The sequence below is a fragment of the Prionailurus bengalensis genome, chromosome E2 (genome assembly GCF_016509475.1).
Source record: "Prionailurus bengalensis isolate Pbe53 chromosome E2, Fcat_Pben_1.1_paternal_pri, whole genome shotgun sequence".
In the NCBI taxonomy this organism is placed as follows: Eukaryota; Metazoa; Chordata; class Mammalia; order Carnivora; family Felidae; genus Prionailurus; species Prionailurus bengalensis.
Window position 1 is genome coordinate 20,352,358 of NC_057352.1, and position 8,594 is coordinate 20,360,951.

The 8,594-nt window shown below is 46.4% G+C and overlaps 1 protein-coding gene across 2 annotated transcripts in view; it reads right to left on the reverse strand.

The window, feature by feature from the left end:
- Positions 1-8,167, reverse strand: part of GPATCH1 (G-patch domain containing 1) — a 39,224-nt gene extending 31,057 nt beyond the window's left edge. For both annotated transcript variants that reach the window (XM_043599084.1, XM_043599083.1), the window contains exons 1-3: positions 8,055-8,167; positions 2,661-2,795; positions 146-231 (exon numbers count right to left, since the gene is read on the reverse strand). In XM_043599084.1, coding sequence (XP_043455019.1) covers positions 146-231; positions 2,661-2,795; positions 8,055-8,127 — 294 coding nt within the window. In that variant the 5' untranslated portion in view covers positions 8,128-8,167. The remainder of the gene's footprint in view (positions 1-145; positions 232-2,660; positions 2,796-8,054) is intronic.
- Between the last annotated feature and the right edge of the window lie 427 nt (positions 8,168-8,594).

Below are 8,594 nucleotides of genomic sequence, written 5' to 3' on the forward strand. Positions count from 1 at the left end.
AGTGAACAAGAATGCATTTAGGTACAGAGCACTCTAGTCCAAACTCCTAAAAGATAATGCCTCGCAAACAAAGAAGCCTCTGGGGAGACTAAGGCGCTGCACGCATCCCACTGGCTAACAGGCAATTCCGGTTCTGCACACCCACCTCTTCATCCATGAAGTCTTCGGGACCAAGAACAGATTTGTCTGCTCTGTTCTGTCGTGAAGACACGAAGGAAGAGGGTGTCCATCCTTGAAAGAAAAGCGTTTAGAATATTATAATAGATGGTATGTTGGTTTATTACTAAATAATTAAATAATGCAATTATGTACTTGAAAACCCTAGTACCTACAAACCCTTAGCTACTTCCTATCTCACTGCTCATGTAGAAATAATTATATAACATAACTTTATTAATGCTCACACACATCTCTTGGCAGAACTCAGTGGATAGGTTTCCTCCTAAGAATCTAGGACCAAGAGAAATCAAATTATACAGTAAAAGTGGAGATGGGGTGTGTAGGTGGCTCAGTTGGCTAAGCATCTGACTCTTGATTTCAGCTCAAATTATGATCTCACGATTGTGAAATCAAGCCCAGAGTTGGGCTCTGCGTTGGGCATGCAGCCTGCTTAAGATTCTCTCTCCCTCGCTCTCTGCCCCTCCCCCACTCCCTCATTCTCTCTCTAAAAAAAAAAAGAGAGAGAGAGGGGCGCCTGGGTGGCTCAGTCGGTTAGGCATCCGACTTCAGCTCCAGTCATGTTCTCACGGTTCGTGGTTCGAGCCCTGCATCGGGCTCTGTGCTGACAGCTCAGAGCCTGGAGCTCACTTCTGATTCTGTGTCTCCCTCTCTCTCTCTGCTCCTCCCCCGCTCACTCTCTGTCTCACTCTCTCTCTCTCAAAAATAAATAAACATTAAAAAAATTTTTTTTCAAATAAAAAAGAGAGAGAGAGAAGAAAGTGACATTCTTTTTCCAAGTAGATGTGAACCAAAAGATGCAAGGTCACCTTAAAAGGCAGGACCACTCTGAGACCAAGAGGACAGCAATAGACACGAACTTGTTAACATATGAAGACATAACATCAAGGAGCATGAGTCAGCTGTGAAAGGGTGGCTGGCACCGAGTCACAGAAGCAGCGCAGGCAAATTCAGGGTGCCCTGGCCCAAGGACTCAACCTGGCCAGTCTAAGGACAGGTAATGCCCATACCACCCCCAATTCCATCAAACCCCTGGGTCCTATAACTACCACGCCGGTTCCCTGTCCATAGTCACCAAGCATGTACCATGCCTATACGGTGAGAATGGCCTGGAAGTCAAACGTATCTGTAACCCTCTGCGATACACTTTTGTAGTTTTCTCTGAGAGGGACACACCTCCTTTCTGATTTCCTACAAGAGTCCTGTGGACCTAAGGAGTATGGGGCACATCTACTCTTGGTCAGTGGGTGGAGCAGGTTTCTGGGCAGGCCTGGGAGATACCCCCAGGTATCCGGGAGTGAGGATCAGCTCTCCTAGGCCACTGCCTTCCTCCACTTTGGATTTCTATAGTCTTTGCCCGACTTCTGTATAGTCCTTCTAATGGTAAAGAGATACTCCAGGGTATGAACGTATCACAGCCTTCCTGACAATCGTTTGAGCTGGTCTTATTACAGTACACGGCACAGCTATAATCGCAACAATCAGCAACGTATTAGTGTACTTCTTTCTTCACCAACCCTACTGCCACTTTTAACATTTTCATAAAGTGTGCTAATTTCATAGTGCCTTGGTTACCTTACTTTGCCTTTCTTAGTAACAAGGCCGAATATTAAATACAGCGTTTCTATCTCCTCTGGAGTAAACTGTTCACATACTTTGGTCATTTGCTCACAGAACTGCTCTTTACACATTCTGGATATTGAACTTTAAACCATCTTATTGACCTACCCCAACTATTTTTCTTACATGGCTTTTCTCATCTTTATTTTTCTATTGTTCCATACAAGTTATTGTGTATATATAGAAACGTGTCCCATTTTGTTCTCAACAATTGCTACATGAGTTACTCAGTTCTTCTTCCCTTCCTAGCTGGCACATAAAAGTCATTCCAGTTTCTGTGTGAAAACATTTAAAAAACATGCATGACTTTAAACAATGCAGAATCCATTATATTGCATAACATGAAATTTTTAACTGATTTTTCTTCAGGTTGAGAGCATAGACTGCCAAGCATGCTGTGGTCCCCAGTGCCAGGAGAGAGCGGCTCTGACCCTCAGTGGCCTCACCTACAAAGCAACTATGACACCTGCCTTCCTCAGTCACTGAGACGCGGGAGACAATGGTTACCTGAGGGAATGTGTATGACAGCATTTTGTGTGTGGCAAGATGCGATGGTATAAAACGGAAGTCATTATCGTCACTTAACCATCTGGTGAGAATATATCTTTTTTTTTTTTTTTTTTAAGTGAAAGAAAACTTTCACTCTCAGGTTGTAACCAATGAACAACATACCAGCGGACTCTGAAAACATGCCAAATCTTGAAAGAACACAAAAGGCTACAGTGTGTGTATTAAAGTGTTTAAAGAAATTTTTTTAAACAGGGAGAGGTGGAAGAGGAGAAGAATCTTATGATAGTTCAGTGATATGATATGATATGATATGATATGATATGATATGATAGCTACACGTAGGAAAATCATACCTTCTTTCGAGCCAACAGTGTTGAAGTACCCAGCAGAGAAACCTCCGCTAAAGGCCCCATGAAACCGTTTATACCTTCCTTTTTCGTCTCTGACAGTCTGATCCTGAAGAGGAATTGGTTTTTTTGGTCTTTCACCTGAAAAAAGTATTTTGATGAGAGAGAAGCGGGTGGCGGATTAGAAAAATATTTAGGGCAAGTGTCATTTCTTAAACATGCTGAATTGTTTACTTCTTGTAATTTCAAGTGTAACAAGTTTAATGAAGTTTTTTTTTTTTTTATTCCTAGGCTTTACTAGCTTATATAGTTTGTAAAGTAATACACTGTATCAAGCTTCTTTATAGTTCTAAGGCAATTATAGATATTTCTTATTTCTGTTAGACACACGTTTTGGCACCAATGGCCTGATTCCCACTAAAGTCCATCACATAAACTGAATTACATGGGGCGGGGGCGGTTCCAATAGTTGGAGATAAACTCTACTGGCAATGCCAGAGGCAGGTCACGGAGCTGGCACAGGGCATGAGAAGGTTCGCGACACAAGGAACACTTCTGTATCTCTTCTAGAACTTCACAGCATCCCAAGCCCAGAGTTTGTCCTTTGGTGTTGCCCATTCTCCCCAAATCCTAAATGTGTCCTTATTTCTGGCAATCTCCTGATTCCATAGTTATTGTTCTTTCAAATCATTTTCCTGCTCTGCTGAAAAGGGCTGGCTTGCTACATCACATAGTGGAAAGGAGCTTAATAAAGTCTAAAAAGTCCTTAGGTTTACACTTTCAGGTACTGTGTCACAAATTACTGGTTAATTTTATCCACTGTGATTCAGAATTCTGAATCTATTTAAAATAAAAACTAACCATCCAGTTACTTTCAAACATTCAACACAGAAAGCAAGTTATATGGTAGTTAAAGGCACAGAGTTGAGGGTCACAACGCTTTCACCCCATCTTTACCAGGACCAGGACCTCAGTCATCTTGACTTCTCTATGCCTTGATTTCCTCATCCGTAAAATGGCGGTGACACGAATAGTAATATCTATTTCATAGAGTTGTTATGCAAAGTGAATAAGATAATGCCTATAAAGTGCTTAGCACGAAGAGAGGTACACAGTAAGCACTTAAAATACTGGCTGCCATTGTTATTATTATTATTATTATTATTATTATTATGTACAGTAGATAAGCCCATGTGTCCCTGTTATTTCAATAATTAAGCCAGTGACTACTTCTGGAAGGTTGAACAAAAAGCAGAGGAACTTCTAGCCTCATAGTCCTACATTCTTACTAGTAGCTTGTGATGCCTTTACATCATTTCTGGAGTATAACCCATGGCAGGGCAGTCAAGAGTTGAGGTTTGGAAGATCAAGACATCCAGGTTCAAATCCCCCTACCCTTGCTACTTTGTGAACTTGGGCAAGTTACTTGATCTCTCCACACCTCAGCCTCCACCACGGTAAAGGTAGGGCAATAAACAGAACCTATCTGGTAGGCTGGTGCTGAGGATGACTCACCACAGGCAGAGAGGTGAGCACAGTGTTTGGTCAAGCGAAGCTTGGTTAGTTAATATTAGCTACAATTTCATTTCACTCTAAGGAACTGAATTACAACTCGGGTCCCATGATCCAAGATTTCCAGTGTTTGGAAATGCGTCACACACAATCCACTACTACATGTGCACCTGGCACGATTCTTGGCTAAGGTGGGGTTTCTCAACTTCGGCACTATTGGCAGTTTGTACAGGATAGATCTGTGCCGTGGGACGGTCCTGTGCACTGTAGGATTTAGCAGCATCCAGCAGATGCCAGTAAGCATTGCTCTCCCACCCAGCACGGCCAACATCCGCTGAGGGGCAACATCATCCCCGATCGAGAACTACTGGGTTAAGGTGAGAGAGGGCACACCCTGCCAATGCGAGGTGCCATTCTTGCTCTGTTCCCAAGGTGCTCTTAATCTGGAAGGGGAGATAAGATCAGCAGACAGCTAAGTGGAACCTGTGGCGGCAGATAATGAGGGCCGACCAGCATGGCCAGCTGGGTCCCACAGGGCTCCTGAGGGGGAGGCGCCACCTCTAATCACATCAGGAGAAAACTCCGGGGAGGGGGTGGCGTTGTGGCCAGGCCCTCTTGTAATTAGTGCTACTAATAACAACGCAGCCCTTCTTTTCACACATATTATCTCATTCTTCATAACTGATAAGCATGCTCTGATTAAGTAACAACCCTAAGTCCACGGCTCATAAACACAAAGCTGAAATCAGATTTCAACTCTGCCTCCAAGCCAGGGATACCAGCCATACTATCCCTCACCATGGAAGCAACCCCGTACTAGACCCTGGGTGTGGAAAACTAGACACAACTCTGTCCCTGCTTCCAGGGCACTCAGAGCCACGCAGAGGAGAGCTGAATATATGAGAACTCTTCTGACAATGTACAAGGACCACAACATCACAGTCACCCTCAGCATGAGCACAATCTGATAGCTGCTGATAGAGACATAATTCCCAACAGAGGCATTGCCTCAATCAATAAATCGTAAGTCTGAAAAGTAGTCTAGACTGACTAGAGGGAAGGGAAGGGGCAGAAGATGGAACTAGAAGGGCAGATAGTGCAAAGGGCCTTGCACTCAGTGCTTCAGGGTCTGTGGTATGCCCTATGGGTGATGGGAGCCACAGAGAGTCTTAAGTGGGAAAGTCATAGCATCAAGGAGGAAAATCGCCCTAAACTTCATCTGGGTACAGGATGAGCCAGAGATGATCCAGAACCAAGTAGAAGTATCTAATGAGGGTAAGTAAGTTCTGGTGCCCCCATCCTTCCAGCCCAGAGGGCCTATGTGCCTGTGGGTCTGTGTGTGACAGTTTGGCCACTATCTCTTAACCAGAAAACTCTTCCATCAGGGCCAGCAACTTTAATTAAGTACTGGAGTCCTTCCTCTACCAATGTTTGTCTAACCTGTCACTAAAACTTCAAAGCAGGAAGTAAAAGTGATTATTGGTCTAGTATGCTATACTGTAAAATGTACTGAGTGCATTTAAACTTCAAAGTGCTTGGGAAACAATGACTCAATCTTCAAAAACTTCGAATAGTGAGAAGTTAAAGAGTGACTTTTAGACCCGGGTGGGGGCGGGGGGAGATCTACAAATCAAAGGTCCCTTCCTTTCATTTCAAAAGCATGGTTAGGCCATTGGGCTTCATTTCAGATTCTGTGCATCATCAAAGAGGAAGAACTGGAAAAATGTAGGTCAAATAGTTGATGCTTACAATATGTCACTCACAAGGAAACAAGTGTGAGATGAGAAATACAGAAATGCATAAACAGCTGCCCAACATGGCTGTAATAACCGCCACCCATGCAGGTCGAACCCCTGTCCTCTTTCTGCATAGCTAACCCGAACCAGTTTTAAAAGGAATCCCATCTGGCCCTCTCAGGTTCCCTGCTAGCTTGTGGAGGTTGCTTCCTGTCTATATCATATAATTTAGCACTTGCAAACCTTGTACTTTTGTGCTCAACTAGATCTGAACTCCTCCAATACAGGATCTCTGTCAACAAATTCTTTGAGATCATGGGGTGATACGTCTGCCAATAAAGCTACCGTGACCTTAGGTTGTATGAAAAAACTACAGTCTAGAATGAAGGACACACTAATGGTAGCCCTGTTCTACCCACACTCTGGTCCCATACTTCGAGAAAGGCTCTGACAAATTGGGGTTTCAGGGACTTTAAACTGAACATATCAGAGAACTGAGGATGTTGAGTGAAGTATGGAGATGACTTAGAGGAAATGCAAGGGCTGTCTTAAGCACATAAGAAGCTTTCAGGAAGACTAGTGTTCCTCTGTCTTTTGTAAGCAGAGGGTAAAAGTAGAGCCAGTGTCTGGCAAAAGTTTCTGATGATTAGAACTGCTGGTAGGGAGGGGCGCCTGGGTGGCTCCGTCAGTTGGGTGTCCAACTTCACCTCAGGTCATGATCTCGAGGTCCTTGAGTTCGAGCCCTGTGTCAGGCTCTATGCTGACAGCTCAGAGCCTGGAGCCTGCTTTGGATTCTGTGTCCCCCCCACCCCTTTTGGCCCCTCCCCCACTTGTACTCTGCATCGCTCTGTCTCTCAAAAATAAATGTTAAAAAAAATTTTTTTAAATAACTGCTGGTAGGGAAGGGTCTTCAGTAGAAATGCCCCAGAAGTACAACCAACCTGGCAGGATGCAGTCAGGGTGGCAAATAAGATCCCACCAACAGGGGCACCTGGGTAGCTCAGGTCATGATCTCCGGATTGCTGAGTTTGAGCCCCACATTGGGCTTGCTGCTGTCAGCCTGTCAGTGCAGAGCCTGCTTCAGATCCCCTGTCTCCCCTCTCTCTACCCCTCCCCCGCTTGAACTCTCTCAAAAATACATATATTAAGAAAAAAAAAAAAGATCCCACCAACAGGAGGTCTGCAAGCAACTCTACCCACCATGCTCCCCATACTCCCTTTGTCCTTCCCACAGGGCTAGCACTGCCATCAGTCCTTCCTGGGTACTCAATACATTGCTGAACAAATCAAGTCATTAAGGAATCAGACCAGAAACAGGGGTAAGAACCTTGCCTCATCTTGCCCTCACCCCCACATCTCAGCAGCAAGTCCAGTCTTCTCTGCTTTCAATGTGTACCTCTACCCAGACCATTTCTTACCACCACCACTGCTTGGACCACTCCCCAGTCCAAGCCATCATCATCATCTCCAGACCTCTTTTTGCTAATATTTCTCCTTCGCTCTTGGCCACACCACCCCCGCCAACCCGTCTATTCTCAAAATCGAGACAATAATCTTAAAAATACACATCTCTCCCTTGTGTAAAACCCCACAATGACTGTCCTACACTCAGTATAAAATCCAAACACCCTTACATACCAAGTAAGATGCAGCCCCTGCCTCCCCCTCTGACATCCTCTTCTGCCAGTCTCCCATTGCTGCCGTCGTCGGCTCCACCCACAGCAGTCCTGCCTGACCCTCAATTTGTCAAACGGGCTCTGACTTCAGAGCTTTTGAGCTTGCTGTTCTCTCTGCCTGAAATGCTCTCCTACCCAGATCTTCGTATGGTTGGTTCCTCCCTCTGTTTCAAGTCTGAGCTCAAACGTCCTCTCCTAGGGAAGACATTGCCTGACCATCACCACCACCACCCCCCAGTTCTCCAACGAGCCTGTTTCGTCATCTGTTTCCCACCCCTCAGGGTCTCTCATCCGTCGCTCCAGAGCGTGGGCACTCCAAAAGCATCGAGCACGCTTCTTTCACCGCTGTTCCCGACACCAGTAGCGAGCGAGCCTTAACCCCGGGGCCACAGGAGGACCGGCACGGGGTTGGGCGTTTTTGCCCCGGATCCTGGACCTGTTTGCCACAGACCCCGGCGACCAATCTTGCCCCGCACCTTCTTCCAGCGGCTCCAGGCCCGTCCCATAGCTGACCAAGTCCTCTTCGCTGTCACTGTCCAGCGCCGCCATCCTGCTCCCTTCCGGGCCCCGCCCCCTCGCTACGGAAGCGTCAGAGGGCCAAAAGGCTTCCGCCCTTTCTCCTCCGCGAACTAAGGCGATGCTACAAGTGCAGGTGCCCGAAGGTGTTGGCTGGCTAGCGTCTCGCCACTAGTCTGTGCTTGGGAGATCTCAAATCTGCCTAGTGAGAGCCAGACCCGGTAGGAGTTACCTCGGAGGCTCTGGCAGCCACGACATCCTAGCTCCGCGACTAGCGGGTCAGGCGGAGGCGCCTGGGAGAAGCTGAGAGGCATCCATCTGTCCCGCCGCGGGGCTGGTGCTCCGTGACGTCTGCCCACCCCCACCTGTTGGTTCCTGTCCCCCTCTCCCTTTCAGCTCCCTTCCTTCCCACCCTCACTCCCACCCCCACCCCGCCACCTGTTGGGAAAGTGCCTGTGCTTCCAGCTACACACACTCACAAGCGTTTTGTATATATCACC